General features: G+C 29.4%; 1 protein-coding gene across 1 annotated transcript; it reads right to left on the reverse strand.

Annotated features, from left to right (window-relative positions):
• Positions 1-412: 412 nt before the first annotated feature.
• LOC147816931 (uncharacterized) lies at positions 413-865 on the reverse strand. Its single transcript, XM_087157459.1, has one exon. The coding sequence runs from the start codon at positions 863-865 to the stop codon at positions 413-415; it is 453 nt and encodes a 150-aa protein (XP_087013585.1).
• Positions 866-24,871: the final 24,006 nt, after the last annotated feature.

Here is a 24,871-nt window from a genome sequence, read left to right on the forward strand (position 1 = left end):
TATTATAGCTACCAGCGGGTGACCGAGCTCCGCTCGGAGAAAACAGGTATCGAAGCTAACACGAAGATTTAATTTTTCAATTGTGATTTATCAAAACAATACATGCCATAAGAAAATTTGTGAAACCATTGGTGAAAAGATAACCGGTTAAAGTGCACCATTGTAAACTATCTAAACAAAGTTTGGAAAGGGAACTATTCTATACAAAGGTAAAGTTTGAAAAGTCATAGGAAATAAAATGTAATTGATAACAAAAAATTATACAATTAAAGAAATGGTACAAAGTGAGCAGTGTGAAGATTGAAGTGTGTTGAAGTTCAATATTTTTGACAAATTTATTTAGAAAAGCCAAACATATATACATACATAAGAAACATATTATAAACCTATAACAGCATAAACATAATAAACATTAATCATCGATTGCGAAGTCTTCCATGTTGTCCAGGTAGTTTCTTGTCGGAGAGGCAGGTGCGGCTGGTGAGTTTCTCTTGTTCAGGACTTCCTTCCATACGACGTTTCGGGTGTGGGTTGGATTCTCAGGAGGCAGCAGGACCTTCAACGCACTTTGACGCTTGACTCTTGAAAACGCGACGTAGAGCATTCCGTGCACGAAGACCGTCGTGAGGAGAAGCACGCCGACGAATTCGAATGTTTGGCCTTGTGACTTGTGTATCGTAATGGCGAATGCTGGAGTAACTGGGAATTGGTGCCGTTGCATAGTTGCGCCAAGCTGTGATTTGCTGGAGTCGAGCGTGATCCTTGGAAGGTGTACTTGTCGGCCTGCGTGTTCACCGGTGATGATCTTAGCCTTGATGATGTTGTTGCAAAGTTCGGTGACAATCAATCGTGTTCCGATGCACATTCCTTCAGAGACGTCCAAGTTTCGCTGCGCTGCTTGACTGCTCTTGTCGGGCGCAGCGGCGTTATCATCGGGTCTTGGATATTCAAAGCGTGCATATTGGTCGAAGATGTGAAAGATGTGGCTTCAGATGGTCCCGACATGTTCAATTGGTCACTGTTCACAACGAATTCGTAAATTTGCTTCCGTTCATCCGCTTCTTGAAAATTCTTGTCCAGGAAAAGGCGTCGATGAGAGAGGTATTGTCGAGCATAAAATACGATGTAAACTCCGCAGGAAGACGCGTCATCTTGGTGGTTGTAAGCGTTGCGAGGTTTCATGATGCATCCTTTCAGCTTTTCATTCGTAACAACGGTATTCAAAACGTGTCGCAGTATTTTTCTCAAAACAGCATCGATGGGCAGCGGGTTGTCGACTGGATCGCAGACTAATAGTTGACGTTCTCCATAGCTTGCTTCGTAAATTCCTATCATCCAGTGCTCGCCTCTATCCATTTGAGCTCTCTTGTGAATGGGAATGAGTAGCAGGTCGAATCCTTGTTGAACGCCGTATAGATAGTTGGAAGCCTTGTTCTGGTCGCTGATATCGTTGAGAAGAGCCATTCCTTCATAAGCGCCATCCGCTGTTGTAACGTAGAAGCGTGCGACAAATTCAGGGTGAAGTACGGCAACTTTGACGGTCGGGTAAGTTTGTTCGGCGTAATGGAGAAGCATTCTGACAATGACGGTATCTTCTAGTTGTCCATTTGCGGGTATAATTGAGTTGATAGCTTGTTGTTCCAAAATTCCGGCTCCTTGAAGAATTTCATGTAGAGGTGCGTTCTGCATGTTGAAAATGTAGCTTGAAATCTGATGAATGTTGAAATGTATTGAGTATTGAGTATAGTTAAGTGCTGCGAGCTCTCTGCTTATCGCTTATAGCTATGCGTTTATGTTGAAATGTCGGACTTTGTTGACGGTGATTTTAACACAAAAGTTAAACTTTTCTCCACTTTGATAAATGTAAACTAATGCGAACCTTACAATTAAATTATTAATTCCTTCGTATATTATTGGTTTAAGTTGTCGAAAATTAATATTTCAATTGTAAGGTTCGCATTAGCATACATTTATAAGAGTGGAGAAAAGTATCTATAGCCATTACGGCGAACTAATAAAGTTTGAAAATATCCTATCTGTAACTCCGAACTGCTCGACCGTAGCGCTTCAAAACAGGCGCCAATCGATTCCTCGTGGCCAAAAACCCCAGACCCCCAAGTTTACCGGAGTTTATTAATTCTGGGGCGATTTTCGACTTGGCAACCATTCCTCGTATTATAGTATAAGATATACAAAATTTTAGGGATTATCATTTTTGAAGGGAAAAAAAGTGCTTGAAAAATAAAATGTAGATTGTATAGTAATTCTAATGCACATTCACAGAGTTTTCTATAATTTACGATATTTCTTTTTTCTATAACTCAAGGAATTGCTGAATGTTTAGTGGCATTTTAAAAACATTGAAATATGTTATGTTTAAGAATAAGATATTGAAATAATATGTTGCATATTGTATGATTAATTGTTTAAAAAATCACTTCATTCTGCTAGATATTTAGGTTACATAGTTTTCTTTGGATAAAGATGATTAGAAAATAGCATCCTCATGTTTCGATACATTCTGAAACTTACGTTCTCAAATTCACCATTAAGTGTCGCACAGCATATTCTTCAATTACGATAAGCTACATTTACCACCAAATACTGCTCCTATGATTATTTTTGTTTCCCTTATGTATATCTGATACTCTCTTTCTAAACAGAGCTTGTAAGATATTTAAGATACTGAAATAGGGGCACAAAAACTTTAAAGATAAAATATTTAATTTCATTAACTGAAAATATCTGATCACAAAATTTTAATTTTTAAGTTAAATATAACTTTTACAATATTGATGCTCTTACGTTTTTAAAGACCACATGAATCCTGTTAAAATATTAAAATGCATATGTTTACTTTAACGAGTGTAAAATCCTTATCAAAATAATGATCAAGACTCAACTGTAAAACAGTATAATTGACAATAAAAAGTCAACTGGCTTCAAAACATATGAAGAGGGTACTAAAAGTCGACAAGTTTCGAGCGTTCAAATATAATCGCCCATTCTCAAGACTTGTCAGGTTTGAATAACTTGTGACTTTTATTATTCTACGCTCAAAACATGTCTATTTTTACTATTATCTATTATTTTTTTGAATCAATGAAGTTTTTATATTTTCGATTCAGTTTCTTGGGATTATCCATTTAGTTACACAACATATTAAATTATTTCACTCGATATTAAAATAAGTTTTACATAAGTTAGAGGCACAGGTTCTTAGATTGAAAAAATTAATAATTCACTGCTTTGTGAAAAAATCAATGCAGTACAATTTTTTTTTGCTGCAAACCTTAACATTTTAATTCAAGGACATAAAAAAATTCCGTTTACAATTGAAATTTCAAAAGTCGAATGTGAAAATGGAATGCCCCCTAGCACCAGGAATCGAAATTAAATAGTTACAAGGACAACTATTTAAAACAAGTTAGCGTTCCTGTCCTACTCGAAGTTGTTTGAAAAGGTATTTTTTATATATCGATTTCAAAGTTTATTCTACATATATTTTAGGGTATACATTCAGAATATTTCGATCGAGTTTATTTTTACACCTTTATTTGCTTAAAATTATTAAATAATTTGCTTGAAATAAATTATTCAAGCTACATGATTTAATGCATTTATAGTATAATAGTAAATGGGGCTTCCATCGCATATCCTTAACCTTAATACCGTTATAAATGGAATAAGCTTAGATAAATAATAAAAGTTAATTTTCAAGGAATAATATGTTTCAATCAAACAGATTTCATTCTGGAAATAGCGAAATTATTGAGTAGATCCCTTGGAGCAATATAAGTCTTTAAAAAAAACTTGACTATAATTTTGAAAGGAACTTTACTTTAAAGAAAACCTAAATTAAAGTACTAAAAAAATTGATTAGTATATTAATGAGGAAATAATAAACTTAAAAGGGTAAAGAATAAGATTTTTAAAAATGTTAAACTTTAATTAAATAGTTGGTAAAATAGTTCTGCGAAACACTTCCGGAAATTTCTTTTAAGATTAAGACGATATAGGGTAAACCAACAAGTGAAGGAACACACCCCAGTGAAGGAACATTTCATAGATATTTTTTAAAAATACGATTTTAATCGTTTTGATTTCGATTGATTGGTAACAGTAGCTTACTACCTAACAATAGGAAGTCATCTAACAATGCACTGAGTTACCTGGTCTTAGAGTCTTCTCTGGAAAAAGTTTTGAATTTGTTAGTATCTGTTCAACGCCTTGTTTCTTTGACAAATTATAAGGTCAGGGTTTGTAGTTATCCGTTTAAAGTACAATTAATTGCATATAATGTTTTTTTTTTCTCATTGTGAAAAAGAGAAATCAAAATATGGTTATTGAAGTTACGTTTTATTTATTTTAAGCATCATAACATAAGCAAGTACTGAGATTAGGGGGTGTTTATTAACTGGATTACCAAACGATGAAAAACCAATGAATAAACAAGTGTTCCTTAACTGGGATTTTTTTCAAGTTAATGAAAATAAAAGAAAAATTTTAATTTTCTTGTACCTTTAGTCATATTATACATCAAAATTATGTTAAAAATACAAAAATCAACTTCTAGGAACCAGTGAAGGAACAGACATGTTCCTTCACTGGGAATAGATTTCCCAGTGAATGAACAGTATGTGTGAAATATGATTTTTCATGGACAATAAGTAGCTTTGAGGTATAGAGGACATCCAAAATTCAGTTAAATGTTGTATGAATAGTTCCTATAACAATTTCATTTCAAAATGCAAATTTAATTACTAAATTTATTTAAAGAATTATAATAATAATTTATTTATTATTTATCTTTATAAATGTAGTGATTAGTTATTACATCATACCTTAGACACCTTGATAAACTATGTTTACTGACTAAATATAACAAATAAATATAATAAAAGCTTGAATCGAAAATTTCTTTACAGGTTTTTGTGCCAATAATTAGCTAAATTATTATCTTATTGCGGTCCTTAATGTCCAGACGGGAACTGGTAGGAAAAATCCATTTAAAGACAATCATCCAGGTGAAAAATGGGTGAAGTTTTTTTTAAGGTGACATCCACCGATAACTCAGTGCAATGCGAAGATAATTTCAAAAGGCAAAACTTCCCTTTGAGAATAATATTCGAAATACTGGTTTTAAGAACTTTAGAAGAATCTTTAGGAGGGAAGTAGCTCTGGCACCCTTTTAGAAAGTGATTGCATTTACAATGCGAACGAAACAAGAGTTGAATACTGCCCTTAAACGGGAAAAATCTTTGGCCCAAAAAATTATAAGGATTTATATTCTAAAGTACCTAGGAAAGAAAAAAGTACCTCCATTGGTAGTTTTTCCTTACTGAAGAATTCTTTGAGATATTACAGAATCAGTCACTACTATATATTTCATTGGAAAAAGCGATTCATGAAATGAAACAATGTAGATTAATATGGTATAAAAAAATTCATACCTTATAATTCAACATTTTTTCATTTTCAATTTAATTAAATAATAAAAAATAATTAATTATTATTAAAAATTATTTTTTTCATGAAATTATCTTTGGGTAAGTGATTTTTATGACTGGGTGAAATTTTCTTTGAATTGCTTTATTAGTTTTAAAAATATGACTAAAAACGTAAAAAGTGAAATTAACATTAAGGGGTACGAACTTTGGATCGCTCTCCTGACCAAACTATGGGGACCATATTTCTCAGATTGCGGCTACCCCCTCTATTTTGAAGGTTAAGAATCCAAATATGTAAAAAAAAATGTATGTTTATTCAGAGAAAGTACGTTTTTGTGTCTGATTTCGTAACTTAATTAATAGTTAGCACTAATTAATTAGCATATTTGAGGTCACCCCCAGGAACCATTAAGATTGACACTTAGTTCCTGAAAATCCGATCATTAGAACGAAAGTTATTCAGGGTGATATCTTTTTTTTTTTTTTTTGCGGACTGTACTTCCTACTTGTCTAAAAATGTTTGAGAAGAATCCTTTCATTTCTAATCCTGAAATAAACAATTCAGAAATAAATACTCAATACAAATCTAAACTGCTTTCAAGTCTAAGCCACACTCCAAATTCTTAACACGTTTTGTTTCACGCAAAAAATAGTTTAAAAGGTTTTATTGATATCAGACATGGACTTCAGGAATTGAAACCAGGATAGCCTGGTTGGTATGGCACTGCACTCAATTTCGTGAGAATGGGAATCCGAATCCAGCCTGCCGAAGACCCTCTGTATTGTAAATGGTGACTGGTGCACGTTAAATCTGCCAGGTCACAAAGTCTTCCATGTCCCGATGACAAATTACACCTCTGGGGGTTTTGGAAAGGAGAGTGATCATTCTATGATTCTGGTCAAAATTACGATATGACACAGAAGACTGCAAAAGAATGCATTACACATTTTTAATTCTTAATAATGAAGAGTAACTTAAATTCCACCATCCTTTTCACCATAGAATACGTTGTGGGATTTATTTATAGACTATGTCAACCGTCATCCATCAAAAGTTACCTCATGATAGAGTCAAGTTAACATGTCTTATATAATAGTGAATTGGTATTTAATATTTATAGTGGTAGTTATGCCACAACGTCTAATTTAAGAAATTATGGTTCTTTTGTACTTTCATATGGAATTTAATATACTCTATGTTCATTTGCTCTAATGTCAAAAAAATAGGTGGACTTCCATGAAACTTTTGCTATCCATTGAATTTTTGCCCATGAAAAAAAAATTTTTTTGAAAGAGCAAAAATATTTAACTCCTGTTTTTGACGTGGTTTTCTTACAAAAAATTAAACAAAAATTTAATGTTATATTGGAATGAATAGTTCAACATTTATCAAAAGTAAGATTAACTTTCATATTGAAAATATACCAAAATGTTGCATATATATGAAAACATCTGCTATTTTTGTTGTTTTTGAAAATATTATGATTTTTACTACTACTGAGTGCTTTCATATTTTCATTATTTTAAAACCAAATGTTTAAAAGCGCAAAAATATTTAACACCTGTATTTGATGTGATTTTCTTATAAAAAATTAAACAGAAATTTCATATTATATTGGAATCAACAGTTCAATTCAGATTTTCTAACTCAGGTTAACATAACATTGTGTCTATTAAATAGATGTATTGGTCGCAGTAATGACTGTATTTAATAATTATAGCCTTAATTCACTTACTGCTGTTTTCTAATCTTGTATTGTATATTTTTAGGAGGTGTTTTATAGGACATCAATTTCTGCAGAATCTTTCACTTTGTTTTTGAAAGAGAATTCCCTTTGTTGATGACATTGAAGCAAACTTTGAATGTGCACTTTGGTTAAGTGATGCTGATTATGTGAGTGCTCCATAGATTGTATGTATCTTTTTTGAAACTGCTAATAATATAATTAAAAATTTTGAGAAATAGTGATCAAAGCTCTTATGTATTTTTCAGTTCACAAATTTTTGAGAACAATAACCCCCAAAATTATTCTCTTCTGAAAGCCAATCACTCTGTTTTTATGGTTACATTTGCTTAAATTTCAATGGAGTGCCCATTAGCTTTTCCAAACTTTCTTCTACTCAATTTTTGCTTTAACAATTACTACTCAATTAACAATTACTAATGCTCTACTCAATTTTAACTTTACTCATTTAGAAAGTAATGTAAGAATTTCAATACCCAAAGGCTCTATGATTGAGGAGTTTTTTTAATGTTATATGTTCATTAAAGAAACCATTTCGTAGAAACGTTCTTGAAAAATTCTTGTTTCTAAATCAATTTGTTTCTTGTTAAAAAAAAATCTGCGACTGAAAGTCATGTGACATTTGATTTATTTGCAGTACTCCACTCCCTAATTTTAGAATTACTTGTTTCTGTTGAATTTTTTTTTCTGCGTTATTTAATTTAGTTAAGGAAAATCTCTGAGCAGTATAATAAGGAGTTTTTAAAGTCACATATTCATATGTCTGATGATATGCATTACATTTTTCTTCCTTTTAAAAAACATCAAATTGGTCTTAGAGTTATTAAATTTAGTTTAATCATTATTTTCTTAAGAAAAACTTATCTTGATCATAAAAAATCATGTCATATCAAATCATATCACAATCAGAACTTATCATAAAACTAATCACATAAAAATTATAATTTCTTGCAGCCATGTACTCTTTTGTCTGAAGACTAAATAATCTTTGCCTTTTTTTAAAAAAAATTTCAAAATATTTAACGAACAACTAATCTTAATATTTACTTCATTTATTCATTTCTTTTTTTGGGGGGAGGAGGGTTTCTCAATTAAACTCATTTATGTAATTTTGAAAAGTTAGCTGAAAATTCCTTTTTTCCATTTTCGGAAGTTATCATAACTATACGGTCTACCTTCAATATGAATTTTCTTGAATTAGTTTAATCAGAAAACTAAATCATTTATATTTATTTAAATGTAGAGAGATTTTTAACTTATCAAATAGAAGGATTTTTTTGTTCTGACCTCCCATCACCATAACATTGCATTAGTCACATGTCAGCTGATAACAGAAGGAAACTCATTTTATTTGTATCAATCTATCTTCTTTGTAATTTCTATATATATTTAAAAATAACTCATCTTTTCATGTAAGTTATTTATAACCAGAGTGAGTCTTATTCCTTCAATTTATGAATTATACAATGATCTTTGCATTCAGATTGTTTTCAAATTACTTATCATGATTTTTATTCTAGCAAATTTAGAATTTTACATTCTGACATGAAGACACATTGCATTTCATTTTGACATGAATTATAAATAGCACACATAATGTTTGAGAATTTATAAATCAGTGATTTAGCTGATTATAGAAAACCATAATGAAGATTAAATAGGTTTTAAATGAAATCTTTAGCAATGTACTGAGTGTCTGTTGCTACTATTGCCAACTGGCAGGGGGGTTAAATTACAGAGTATGTAATATAATTTGAATCAAGATAACTGATTTTTTGTTATTAGCCTCAATGTGAAAATAAATAAAATCCTTTTTTTTTTAAATATTTTCCTTCATTTAAAAAAGTAATCAGATTTAGTTTGTTAATAAATGCTCAATAAATGCTTAGAAAACTATTTATTAACTTTAGAGATGTTTAATTTGTGTGATTTTTCTTACTTAGCAATGAAGATTAATGCTTTCAGAGATTTGAGGGACTGACAATAAATTACAAAAGAAAACAAGTATTTTTAAACATCCTATGACAGATAATCAAGAACTAAGCTTATAACTTGTATCAATTACTTTGATTGGTATTTTACTTTGAAATAGCAACACAAAATTTCCTAAACTTAGCCTAAATATTTCTGGAAATATGGACAATTTTATAAAAAATGTATCTTTTTGTTTTACGTTATTAACTTTAAGATTATTCTATAAAATTAGGCAAATTTTTTGGAACATTTTAAAATTTATTACAAAATTATAGTTTTAAAATTTGAAATAAATTTGACAAAAACTGCATAAAATATGAGTTTATAAAGTAATTTTTTTATACTGTAATTTTGTAAGGAATTATATTTAGCTACTAATGAAAAGAGTATTTCAATATCTCAAAAATTTAAAACGTTTCAACCAATTTTCTAAGTAATTTTTGTACTTTTTTAAAAAAATTACAAAACCATTAGGAGTTTTCACAAATTTCATTTTGAAGCCGCAGCTGTTTTTGCCGGTGACATTTTTAATAAATCTTGTTTCATAATACAAAATGAAACTTGTAGAAAAACCCTTTCGTTTTGAGCTTACTTTTAAAGAGTACAAAAACTACTTAGAAAATTGCCTGAAATTTTTTAAATTTTTAAGATACTCAAATCAGAATATTTTCATTAGTTGCCAAATACAATTCACTACAAAATTCTGAAATTTTTTTTTAAAACTTTTCTCTGCATGCGCAGTAAAGAACTACTTTAAATACTCATATCTTAAGCAGTTTTTATGGAAGTTTTTTAAAATATTAAATCAATAGTTTTGTAAGTAATCTGAAATATCTCTAAAAATTTTGTTTACTTGTGTAGAATATTTTTAAAGTTACAGCAAAAAAACATGGGACAAGGAAAAAAGTTTTTTATAATCTCCATAAGTATTTAGCATAATATAAATAATGATAACCAAAATAATCAATACAAATTAAAAGCTTCTTAACTGATTTCCTGGCATAGGGTGATCAAAAATACTACTTTTCTTTTTGTAATTTATTGTTGGTGTCTCAAACTTCTGAAAGCTCTAAATTTTATTGCTAAGTATAAAAAATTTAATGAGCTAAAGAACCCTGAAGTTACTAAATAATGCTCTAAGTATTTCTCGAGAAATTTTAAAAAAATGCCAAAAATTGAAAGTGAAAAAACTAAAAACTCTTCCATTACTGTAGGATTGTTTATATATATTTGTTTCAGAGTCACGACACAATGAATGATTATATGGTGTCTTTGGCATCTAGAGGTGTGATGTTCAATTTATTCTCTGTGAATAATAGGAGGTGTAGAGGACTGCACAAACCTCAGTTTTATGAAAGTTTTTCTAAGGTATAAATGAAGATTCTTTGCCCAAATTAATATTATGTAATTTTACATCTGCTTTAATTTTTTTGTTTCTTATTAATTTATTTATTATTATTTTTTTTTTACCTTCCAGCAAAGGCGATTGCAAAAATCTCTGTAACATGCTTATAGAGGCTAAACTTTATTTTGATAGATACCCCGCCCCCTTTTTTTTTCCTTCCAGGAATGAAAAATTATAAACCCAAAAGCTGTCCCTCTTAATAAAAAATATCTGAACTTCACTGTACTTATGTGAGTGGTTGAAGGTTAATTGTCGTTTTGTAATATGAATTTTGTTATTTTTGTTTTCATAATATTACAATCAATGCTTCCTTGCTTGAAAATATTCATTAAATTCTATGAAAATAGTTTTTTTTTTTCTTGGAAAAAAAATTATTGTTTTATTTTTTCTACTACTAAAACAGATACTTTGTCATACTGCCTCAATTCAAAAGGAACCAAAGATCATTTCAAAAGCTACTAAATCTTCAGGACATTATAGTTGGTATAAAATTTGTATGGGCATAAATAACATCATTTTTTTAATAAAGTTTCATTATGCGCAAAATCTTTTAAAATATTCTTACTATATCTTTAAATTCTCAGGGAAAATATTTCTGGAGTTAATTTTCATTATAAGGAAGCATTGATCTTTCTGGAAAGCTTTAAATTTTTTAGACTTGTGAATTTTATGCTAGATTCCTAGATCCAGCTAAAATATTCAAAATTTACATTTATTTGTTTTTAAAATGGGTATTTATGGTTATGAATTGTTGGTAACTTTTTAATTTGTATTTTATTAGACAACTTGGATTTTTTGCAGCTTATGAATTAAGTGTTTTATATATTCTTTTCAGGTTCTTCTCTTAGTAAGAGACAACTACAAGTTGACTTAGTTCCTTATCTTTCAAAATTCCAATTGAAAGATTTAAACTGGTATTAACACTTTAATATTATTGTATTTGAAGAAGAAAAAATTATAGATAAAAAAAATTGATTTAATTTCTTTTTTAAACTTAGGTAGCACTAACGAAAGAATTAGGAAATATGAAAATAAAAAAAGTTTTTTAGGTAATTAATTATAATTTTATGTTCTAATTTTTTAATTTTAATCCTTGTAGTGATACAATCTACTAATTAAGCTATATTAAGTCAATTATTCTTTGAAACAATTAAATTCTCTTCAATTTGGTTTTTATTGTTATTTATTTTGTTTTAAAACATATCAATTATATTTTAACAAAAATGTAAAATATGTTTTGAAAAAATATGCATTACTAGTTATTTTTACGTCTAAAAATATTTAGACTTGTCTTAAAGGTGAACACATATGATTGCTATTACTTTGTACTTGCATATTTACTATCTTTCTTTTATTCTCTAATGTAGTGTATTTGCCTGTAAAATATTGTCTTTTTTGCGGAATTTTGTTTTTAGTTACTTTTTCTTGGTAACTAAACAGTACGGTAATATAATACGTGGTCCAATTTGAATACAGGGTGTTTATAAAGTCCCGGACCCATTTTTATGTTTAATAACTCATAAAATAATAAAGATAGATTAAAATTAATAACATAAATGGTTAGATAGACTCAAAAAGTTTCCACCCTTGTCAATGAACTTCCACGTGTGCCCTCTTCTTTTTTAGAGGTTTACAACAGATATGGTAGGAAGGATAGAAGATGGTGCTGATTTTCTGAAGTGCATAATGTTCTCCGACGAAGCATCCTTTCATGTTTCTGGCATTGTTAATTGCCTTAATGTACGCATATGGGGATCTGAAAACCCCATGAGTACCATGAGACACAAAGGGACACCCCAAAGGTTAATGTGTGGTGTGGACTAATGCACGACCGAGTCATTGGGCCTTTCTTTTTTATAGAAAAGACGGCCTCATTAGTCGTATACTTAGACATGTTGGAAAATTTCATATTTCCACAACTAGAAGAGCTTCAGCCACATGTCTTTTTGCAACAAGATGGTGCACCACCTCATTGGGGTATCATCGTTCGTTGTTCTTTGAATGACCATTTTCCAGGAAGATGGATTGGGCGAGGAGATCCAATTCCTTGGCCACCCAGATCACCTGATATAACGCCGCTGGTTTTATGTTTACAGGAGAATCGTGTCGAACATTGATGACCTAAAAGCCAGAGTTACAACCGCAATAGCTACTGTGGATGCCGACATACTTGCCGCTAACCTGATGTGAAATTGACTATCGACTTGATATTCTCCGTGCGACGAAGGGGCACACATGGAAGTTCATTGACAAGGGTCATGAAACTTTTTGAATCTATCTAACCATTTATGTTATTAATTTTAATCTATCTTTATTATTTTATGAATTATTAAACATTATAATGGGTCCGGAACTTTATAAACACCTTGTATTATGGACAATATTGTTATACATAATATTGACTACGAATTTCTTCATTTTAAGGCTATTACATATATACATACATTGTAACCTATAGGGCGACATTGTGGGCCCCCTATTAGGCTTATAATTATTTCCTCTTGTAGGGTTCACTAGTTTCTGGTACTGACTTCGAATTTCTTCATTTTAACGCTTTTCAAAACATTATTATATATAAAATTTTATAAATTTATTTATAACATTCAGTTATGCTTTATTCTGTACCCATTATTTACAATACGTACTCATTACATGACCCAGCTATACTAAAGCACCTTGCTTAGTTTTACTGTCCTTTAACAGCTTGGGCGGCCCTTTACACACAATCTCACCATTCAATCAAGCGATGGGTAGTGTATTGGTAATGGGGTCGAATCCCATTGTAACCATCTTTGAGATGACGTTATTTAATTTATGTTATCTATTTTTCAACTAAAGCTTTTAAGCCATGACATGCAGCCAACAATAAATAACTTAATTTAACGGCAGTAGTTGGAATGAAACATTATTTTAGGCCTAGTCAGATAATGTGAACAGTTATTGAGTTGGTACTTTTCTGTCTAACCTGTCACATTATACCAACGAGAGGATAGTTTTTACCTACACCTTGTTGTGTGAATGCGATGAGGTTAGTTTGACGCTAAGATGGAATTAACGAACCTGGCCTGTCTCACAGCGATGTCCTTAGAAAATACGTCACCGGAGTACTTACATACACCTGTGCTCAAAAGACTAGTGAGTCTTTGTCAAATTTCAAGAACAGATTGTACAAGCTACGGAAGTTGATCGAAATAATATAAGAGATCAGGAGAGGCTTCCTTAAATCAAATATCTTCAGTGATCAAGGGGAAACGAACCAGCTACCAATTTTGTTGCATTTCAAATTTCACCCACCCCGGGCTCGTCTTAGAAAGGTTTAGGAATCCTATATTGTAAGACATTTTTATGATTTAAAAAAGTTCTTAAATGTGGGATAGAATAAAGCACATTATATTGAGGTACCACAATATTTTTCCAGTGTTGGGATTTTGGACTTCCTAAACTTATTTTGGACAGGACACGTGGATTTTACTGCCCTAAACTGACTAAAACTGTCTTAAAGTGTCCAAAACCTTGAACATTGGTAAAAGGTAATTTAATACTATATGCGTAACAATTGTAGGCATAATAATTGTATAGATTAATAAATATTTGATACTTTTTACACAATTTGCTTTAACTTGTTAAATTAGAATGATATAATAGGAAAAGATTTATAATTTGTGAATCTCCACAATTCAATGAACAACAAAAGTGAATACTTTTAAATATGACTAAATATGCTTTTAATACTGTTAAATAATGTTTTTGCATAAGGATAAATAATACAGTATTAAAAATATTAATAAACTTTTTTTAATAAAACAAAAACTTTGGCTTCATTTTTCCTGTGCGAAAAGTAACTTTATTTTCCACAATACTTATTTTTAATTGCGACATAATTTGAATGAAAGGATTTTTTTCGGGTTAAAAAAGTTTTGAGCAAGCAGATTTTAGACAGGACAGTTTAAACCGTGGTTTAATCCATTTTGTCCTAAACCTTGCCAACTCAGTATTTTTCTCTAATTTTAGTAATTTTATTCTATGACATGTTATACAGAGTTTTTTTTTTTTTTTTTAAATGTTTATTATTTTAGAAAAGGAAGGACATGCTGAGGAAAAAGTAAAAGTTCCTCCCCGAGTGTTCACCTGTCATTTTCGAACCATAAATGTTACCCGTGATAATGATTACATCCAGATTGTTTTGAAAATCACCAGAGGGAAATCTATATTCCTCACTCATGAGGTAATATTATTATTATTTGCAGCATTGATACAATTTAATTAGCTCTTGTAATATCTCATTCATGCGTAAAAAGTGTTTTTCAAAGGAAAAAAAATACTCTAATACAGGGTTTGGTTCCCATGGTCCTTAAAAGTCCTTAAAAACTGCTTAATTTTTATTTTAGAAAATATGATCCCTTAAAAGTACTTACAGGGTATCCGCGCACCTGGAAAGTCTGAATTTCGGTATTTAACAAAATATGTCATGATTTTAACTATTTTTTTTATAAAAAAATCATGGATTTAGGTCGCCGAAAATTTTATTTTTAAAATGGAATTCCCCCCCCCCCCAATTTCATGGTGTTCCGAATATCTGAATTTGTAACAAAATCCCCAGAGTCATATTTTATTAAAAAGTTTTTATCATGTTCTTTAAATATTATGGTGTTCTTTCAAAAAATGAAAGGAAAAACATAATTTCTGGAGCGAAGTATCTTTTAAACTTCTGTGATTTCAGAATTATTATAATTTTTTATTTTATTTATTTAAAATTCTAGTTGGAGCAAGCCAGTCATTGGCAAATTTTTTTTTTATTCCGAAATGAAAACAGAAAAATCAGGAGTATTTCTTTCCTTTATGATGAGCGAGAAAAGTATCTTTAGAATATAATTCTGCAAAAGAAAAAAAAATTGCTCAGCTATTATTTTTTCAGCTATTTTATTGCTTCAACTCTTTCTTTACTCCATTTTTTGTTAATTTAAAATCAATAAATATGAAGATGCAGAATATAACAGTTTTGGTTATACCTATCATTTTAATTAATGTTATTATAATACTTTTTAAATTTATTATTCTGTTTTTATCGGAGAAAATAGTAGCTTCATTAAGTCATGAAAAGTTCTTGGAATTAGTCATGAAAAGTCATGAATTTGAAAATCTAAAGTATAGCAGATACCCTGTACTTAATTTTGGTACAAAGTTTTTAAAAGTCCTTAATTTTTCTGCATCACTATTACTTGATAGGAACAATTTTTTCAGTCTTACAAAAATATTTTTTTTTTTTTAAAAAGTCATTCTTTTATCACCTAGAATGAGACCATGCATTGAGGGTAGAACATTTTGGAAAGACAAATTTTTTGTCATTGCTTAATATTTAGCATGATTGGCCCACAACTGAATATGTGATGCGTGCCCAACAGCGAAATATAGAAACTTGTGTTAATAATTATTTCAATGTTTTTCTCAAATTTCTTTATTTGCCCTTTTTTTTAAATGAAAAAAAATTGGGAATCTTGATTTCTGCCCTTAATTTTACAATTCAATTTCAATAAAATGATTAAGAATGGAATATGGTTTAGTTTCACAGATGTTGTTAACATTTAACTATCTGAAAATATTTTTTTAAGAAAACACAACTCGGGTTTGCAGAAATTACCTGACCCTACTTTGGCGAACCCTGTTAATTAATGCAATTATATCAGTACATGCGTTATAATAAAATTGTTTTTTATTTGTTGATGTTTTTAAGAACTGTCACTGGTGGTATATTCGATGATAAACAATCATACTATTTTAAAGTCCTTAATTTTTCGAAAAAGTCCTTAATTTTTTCAACAAAAAAATTTGCTACTCATTTATCTGAAGACTACTCTCTGCAACAAATTGCTATCAATTATACTTATTTTTTATTATTTGATTGAGTATTTGCTGAAAAAGTTTTTTAATTATTGGCTATTGTGAGTTCATTTCTCATACTTTTATTACGAAATAATATATAATATAAAAAAGTAGTTATAGTAAACTAATAAATTAATGTAGTTTTTCTGACCACTGGTGTGGATAATTTTTATGAATAAGTCAACCTAGCATTTAAATTTCAATGTCAATTAAATACTGAGTATTGTAGTTTAAACTATCTGTTTCAATGCTGTACAGAGATAAATTGTTAATTATAAATTATTTTTTGTAATATATTGAGCTAATTATAATAGATTTAGTTACTGAATAAATTAAGAAAACTGTCTTAAGATGCATAATAACTCCTTTTAGAAATTTTGTTTAATAACTTGGTATACATCAATGATTTTTGGGTCATTCACTACAAATAAGCTATTTTGCTATTTTCAGGTAGTGATAGCTAAAAAAAATTGTGTCTAAAATTTCTAATTTTTTTGTAGTAAGATATGACAGAAGGTTCAAAAACAAGAAAAAAACATGGCTGTCACTCTTTAATATTTAAAAAATATTATTTTTAAAGTGTAGGAATGATAATTTTTGTTTATGATAAGCTATTAAAAATAATTTTAATGAATGTATTTAATTATATGACAATCCTTTGCTTTAAAAAGTATTTAAAAAAAACAAAAATATCTTTCTTAACTAGTCATTAGAAACATAAAATCAATCCCTCACAAGTGTTATTTTTTTCTTTGTAAAGGAATGATAATAGTTAGGGAATGAGAAAATAGTGTTGTTTATACCCACAAATCGAATGAAATAGTAGTGTCTATTCTTAAACCATCCCATTAAAGGAAATTAAAACTTTCTTAAATGCATTTTTAGAAAATGAATTACCTTCATAAATTTAAATGAAGGAATAAAAATGTTATCTTAACATCTGTCCAATTTGCTCATTCAGTTTCTTTTTACATACTGTAGCCCAAATTAAATGAAATTTCTTTTGCAGTTTTCTCAGAAACATTTCAAATCACTATGAGTGTAGGAATCATGAGTTTTGAACTATTTTGCCAAATAAAAATCCATTTTTTCTTCTTCTTCGTCAGTTTTTTTAATGTGTATTTTTAAATGTGTATTTTTTGTGAACTTTTTTTTTTTTTCATTTGCTACTATTAGTTCACACTCTCCCTATATCCACAAATCCTGATATAGATATATCAGGAAAATCTTGTTCAAATTTTCAATTGTTAATAAAAATATGTTTTATTCATCCACTCAAATTCAAATACATTTCTTAAAACTTATATTGGTTGACACTCGATGTTAATATAATTTTTTTTTCTTCAAATATTAATTCGTTAATTAAATTTTATATAATAAAATTTAGTTTTATGGGGAAGAAAAAAATTTATTGTTTAATGAAAAGTAACTAAAACAAAATTTTTCTTATATATATATATATATATATATATATATATATATATATATATATATATATATATATATATATATATATATATATATCTTTTATATATATATATATATATATTGTTTTATAGTAGTTGACTGCAAAATCCTGAGGTTTGGTGTCTCTAATCTTAAACATAAATGGCCTTTTAAATTCTTTTTCCTTAAATTTACAAAAATATTTGTTCTGATTCTTCAGATTAGCATTTGATTCTTAAATACTTTTTTTTTTTAAGTAAATGATGTTTTGAAATTTTTATCTTCAAAAAAAATTTATAATGATGTTATATAACACAATAGCCTTTACCTCTGCTTTAAAATTTCATTTAAAGAATAATTATTTTTCTCTTTTAAATATTTTTTCATTATTTCTTACACCTAAGCATGTTTTGTATAATATTATTAAACAAAAAAATTTTGATTTAATTTTCTTTATTATTGAATTCCTTTCTTCTGATTTATAATTTTGTAGTATATTTTTTCTCTATACCTTGTTAAAAGATTTGAAAGTTTAATGTAGGGAATACGTTTAAAATTCTAAAAAATTTGGAGAAACTTTTTGCTGTCAACCTCAAAATCTAAATAATTTTTTTTCTCTATTACATTTTTTTCTCTGCACCCTATTTAGAGAGTTAATATTTTTATACTGAGAATTAATGTAGAATTTTAGTCAAAAAATTTCTTTTACAGTTAACTTCAAAGTCTTAAGTTAATTTCTTTTGAAAACTTCATTTCGATAAAATATGTAGTAATTCAATTTAAATTTTTTTTTAAATATTTTACTTGTTTAAGAATATGATTTTATTTTTTAATATTGATTAGAGTGTGCAAGCAACGAAAGCAATGATAAAGATGCGATTGCACATTCAACTCCCCCTGGTGTTGGAGACGGAGGCGAAGCTTCTACCGCAAATGGGGCTTTCTCCCACCTGCCAAAAAGCCATTCAAAGTGCATTGAATTCTGGATTCTTTGAGGACTGTTGATGATATTTTGTTGTTCCTCGTTTCATCCTATAATCAGTAAAAGTACATTTTAAATAAACATTATTTTATTATCAGAAATGTAAATAATAATGCTTTTATCAATATGTTCTATTGTGTAAATAAACTATATCTCAATGTAGACTCTGTCTGTCTTATTTATAATTAGTTGTGTGTAAGTTTTCTGGGAAATAAATTCAGTGTTGCCACAGGACAACTAAAGTGCCGTTGAATTCAAGGTTGCAAAAAAACCACCTACCCGGTTAAGCCCGGGTGGCTTTTACTGGGTAAAACCCACCCTAAAGAGGGTTTTGATTAGTAAGAATATAAATAAAAAATAATCTTGTGTCAAAATAAGTTTCAAATGTGTGATGTATGTGAGTGCATATAACATTTTGTATTGGGATGTCAGAAGAAACTTCTTTCAGACTTTTGCATCAATTTATTTGTATTAATTATTAATTACCTATATGTGAAGTCAATTCATAAAATTAAACTTAATTATTACTAGTAAAATAAGCTTTTTTGAAATAAGATACTTACTTATTCTTACCCTGTCTTTTGAAAAAAAAAACAATAAAACATGAAAAGCCCTATAAAACCCACCTGTGTTGGGTTTTTCTGGAAAACCTGTGTATTTTGCAACCCTGGTTGAATTGCATGCCAACTGAAACCAGTATTGAATCAATGTTTCAGCTATATCCTTGTATTTGGTATCATTTTAAAGAAAATTTGTTGTAATTTATGAATTCAAAAGTTGTTTTTTGGAGTTGTGCATGATTATAGTAAAATTTATCATAAATAGAGAGCATTCATGATTTTGATTTATTGTACCAAATAAAAACTCTATTTTAAAGAAGAATAAGTTATTAAAAATATTACGATTTTACAAATAGTTTGATTTATATTGTAAAATAAACTGTTCCTGAGTCTAATTATGCAGTGATTACCGTCAAAAAAAAAAATTTTTCTTCTTATTCTTTTAAGTTTATTTTATTCATTACACAAAAAACTTTTTTAACTTAATATTTGGTTTTTACAATAAAGTCTATTAATACAATCATGTTATGTTATATTTTTGAAAATTTTTTTTAAAGTTTCTCGTGTAACAGAGAGGGCAAAACTCAATTACACAAAATTGATAGGTTGATAATTCAAAAGGAACTCTAAGAATGTAAACAAGTGCCAATGCATCTTGATTCAACTAGTTTAAACCAGTTTCTCCATTATAAGAGCACACTTTTTATACAAAGCTGTGCCGTTTTTATTTAATAGTGTGTTTAGTTTATAGTTAAAAGTTTTTTAAGTGAGTAATTAATATGGGGAAAACAGCAGCTGAAAGAATGACAGAATATAGAATGTTCCAAGTAAAAAAGATATTTGTATGAAGAAAGCTAAGGAATATAAAACGAAAATTTAAAAAAATAAAAAGGCACTGATACAAGCAGAAGAAATTCAGGAAGGATATTCTCTTTATAATATTTCATAGGCATTGAAGAAAGCTATTATAAAAACAAACCGTGTATTACCTGTATCTCCAAGAAAACATTGTACTGTTCTATGCATACTCTGTAACCTTACTACCAAAACAAAAGAAATAGCCTAGTAACAAAGTTTCTGATGAAACAAAAAAAACTTGTAATAAATTTTTATTCATCTGATAAACTTTCTTGCCAGAATTCTGGTAGAGCTGAGTGCATGATTATCAACGAAAATGGACAGAAAGTCCGCAAAGCCAAATGTGCACCTTGATGGAAGCATATCAAGTATCAAGGCAGATGCACCAAACTTAAAAATTGACGAAGTTTGGCTGTACTATGACCTATCCATATTTTATGCATAGGTAAACACCATATAAAATGCGTATGCGCTATTCACGAAAATGTGAATTTTCTATTAAAATCACAATTGTTTGCCTAACACTTGCATAAAATTACTAAATATAACGACTTGCAACAATCGCTCAATTGACTTTTTATTTTATAACCGTCGTTGAACAACAGATCCAAATTTGAGTTAACGGTTCCCAATGTTTAGCTTCATAGCCTTGTAATTTTGAATCTATTCAAAAATACAAGGATACTCGTCGATCAGTACCCACAGAAGTATTGATTTGTTTTGGGAACTTGGAGGACTTTGGGACCCGACATATTTAATGTACACCAGTCACCATTTAAAACACTGGGATTCTTTTGATGTTGCTGTAGATAGTTTTGCAAGTGTAAAATTGTAAGGAAAAAAATGAGTAATTAATTTTGTTGCCCAAATAACTGAAATTGAGAAAGAAACAAAGAATGCTTCTAGCTATTCTATTGTTATATACAGAACACTTTATTTACGTTAAAATATCGAAAAAATATTATAAAATAATTTGAAAGTCAACCATCGCAGGGTTTCGTACCCAGAGCCTCCGGGACTACATATCTAACTTGCCCACAGCGCCACCAACTGTGCCACGCTTCACGTGTCAGTCCAGCGAATATTTAGATGAAAAACACCACCTCCGGTTTAGTCAACAAACTTATTTTGGCCCTTTGTGGGCCTACTAAACAGTCTATAAAAAATTCCATTGGTACAATAGCTTGTTGCATTAAACTCTAATTTAAATCCGAGTTTGAAATTTATAGGTTAATATTATAGGGAGTTAAGGGGTGTGATGTGTGCGTGCCTCCTGATATGACTTTTGTCCCTTTTTCAGCCATTATTCGCTCTTTAACAAAGAAAAATAATTCTTTTCACATATAGAACACTTTATTCACTTAAAAATATTGAAAAAGAAGTTTAAAAAATAACATAAAATAAAATAAATGAATAAATAAAAAATATCCAAAATTTATTCGTTTATTAGCTATTTTTCGCTACTTTCCAAGGAAAAAATAGTTATTATTATATACAGAACACTTGATTCTAGTTATAATACCTAAAAGAATTTTTAAAAAAATAATATAAAATAAATAAAAAAAATTAAAATCGACCATCACAGAGTTTCGAACCCCGGACCTCCGGGATTACACATCAACCTTGTACACAGCGCTACCAACTGCGCCACTCTTCACATGCCAGCCTCACGAATATTTAGCTAAATACACCTACTCCCGGTCAGTCAACAAAACTTATTTTGGGCCTACTAAATAGTCTATAAAAAATCCCATTGGTACAATAGCTTGTTGCATTAAACTCTAATTTCAGGCCGAGTTTGAAATTTATAGGTTAATATTATAGGGAGCTACGGGGTGTGATGTGTGCGTGCCTCCTGATATGAGTTTTGTCTCTTTTTCAGCCATTATTCGCTCTTTAACAAAGAAAAATAATTCTTTTCACATATAGAACACTTTATTCACTTAAAAATATTGAAAAAGAAGTTTAAAAAAATCACATAAAATAAAATAAATGAATAAATAAAAATTATCCAAAATTTATTCGTTTATTAGCTATTTTTCGCTAATTTCCAAAGAAAAAATAGTTATTTTTATATACAGAACACTTGATTCGCGTTATAATATCGAAAAGTATTTTTAAAAAATCAATATAATACAAATAAAAAAAATTTCAAATCGACCATTATAGGGTTTCGAACCCAGGACCTCCGGGACTACACATCAACCTAACACACAGCGCTGCCAACAGTGCCACGCTTCACATTCCAGCTTTGCGAATATTTAGCTTAATACACCTACTCCCGGTTAGTCAACAAAACTTATTTTTGCCCTTTGTGGGCCAACTAAATAGAAATAACTATTTTTCCTTCATGAAATATCGAATAATAGCTAATAAACAGATAAATTTTGATTATTTTTTATTTATTTAGTTATTTTATTTAATGTTATTTTTTTAACTTCTTTCTCAATATTTTTAAGTGAATAAAGTGTTTTACATATGAGTAGAAATATTTTTCTTTGTTAAAGAGCGAATAATGGATGAAAAAAAGACAAAAGTCGTATCAGGAGGCACGCAGACATTACATCCCGTTACTCCCTATAATATTTACCTATAAATTTCAAACTCGGCCTGAAATTAGAGTCTAATGTAACAAACAATTGTATTGAAGGAATTTTTTATAGACTAATTAGAGGGCCCACAATGTTCCAAAATATTATTTGTTGATTAACCGCGAAGAGGTGCTTAAAGCTAAATATACGCGGAGCAGGTAAGTGAATCGTGGTGCAGTTGGTGGCGCTATGGACAAGTATGATTTGTAGTCCCGGAAGTCCTGGGTTCGATACCCTGCAAGGGTCGACTTTAAATTTTTTTATTTATTTCATATTATGTTTTTTAATATACTTTTCGACAATTTAGCGTGAATGAAGTGTTCTGTATATAGAAATAACTATTTTTCCTTTATGAAATTGCGAATAATAGCTAATAAACAGATAAATTTTGATTATTTTTTATTTAGTTATTTATTTTATTTAATGTTATTTTTTTTAATTTCTTTCTCAATATTTTTAAGAGAATAAAGTGTTTTATATATGAAAAGAATTATTCTTCTTTGTTAAAGAGCGAATAATGGCTGAAAAAAAGACAAAAGTCGTATCAGGAGGCACGCACACATCACACCCCGTTACTCCCTATAATATTAACCTATAAATTTCAAACTCGGCCTGAAATTAGAGTCTAATGTAACAAACAATTGTATTGAAGGAATTTTTTATAGACTAATTAGAGGGCCCACAATGTTCCAAAATATTATTTGTAGATTAACCGCGAAGAGGTGCTTAAAGCTAAATATACGCGGAGCAGGTAAGTGAATCGTGGTGCAGTTGGTAGCGCTATGGACAAGTATGATTTGTAGTCCCGGAAGTTCTGGGTTCGATACCCTGCAAGGGTCGACTTTAAATTTTTTTATTTATTTCATATTATGTTTTTTAATATACTTTTCGACAATTTAGCGTGAATGAAGTGTTCTGTATATAGAAATAACTATTTTTCCTTTATGAAATTGTGAATAATAGCTAATAAACAGATAAATTTTGATTATTTTTTATTTAGTTATTTATTTTATTTAATGTTATTTTTTTTAATTTCTTTCTCAATATTTTTAAGAGAATAAAGTGTTTTATATATGAAAAGAATTATTCTTCTTTGTTAAAGAGCGAATAATGGCTGAAAAAAGACAAAAGTCGTATCAGGAGGCACGCACACATCACACCCCGTTACTCCCTATAATATTAACCTATAAATTTCAAACTCGGCCTGAAATTAGAGTCTAATGTAACAAACAATTGTATTGAAGGAATTTTTTATAGACTAATTAGTGGGCCCACAATGTTCCAAAATATTATTTGTTGATTAACCGTGAGGAGGTGCTTAAAGCTAAATATTCGCGGAGCAGGTAAGTGAATCGTGGTGCAGTTGGTAGCGCTATGGACAAGGATGATTTGTAGTCCCGGAAGTCCTGGGTTCGATACCCTGCAAGGGTCGACTTTAAATTTTTTTATTTATTTCATATTATTTTTTTTAATATACTTTTCGACAATTTAGCGTGAATGAAGTGTTCTGTATATAGAAATAACTATTTTTCCTTTATGAAATTGCGAATAATAGCTAATAAACAGATAAATTTTGATTATTTTTTATTTAGTTATTTATTTTATTTAATGTTATTTTTTTTAATTTCTTTCTCAATATTTTTAAGAGAATAAAGTGTTTTATATATGAAAAGAATTATTTTTCTTTGTTAAAGAGCGAATAATGGCTGAAAAAAAGACAAAAGTCGTATCAGGAGGCACGCACACATCACACCCCGTTACTCCCTATAATATTAACCTATAAATTTGAAACTCGGCCTGAAATTAGAGTCTAATGTAACAAACAATTGTATTGAAGGAATTTTTTATAGACTAATTAGTGGGCCCACAATGTTCCAAAATATTATTTGTTGATTAACCGTGAGGAGGTGCTTAAAGCTAAATATACGCGGAGCAGGCAAGTGAATCGTGGTGCAGTTGGTAGCGCTACGGACAAGGATG

This window comes from Parasteatoda tepidariorum, chromosome 1, assembly GCF_982258835.1.
Source record: "Parasteatoda tepidariorum strain Cologne lab strain chromosome 1, Ptep-v5.0, whole genome shotgun sequence".
Classification (NCBI taxonomy): Eukaryota; Metazoa; Arthropoda; class Arachnida; order Araneae; family Theridiidae; genus Parasteatoda; species Parasteatoda tepidariorum.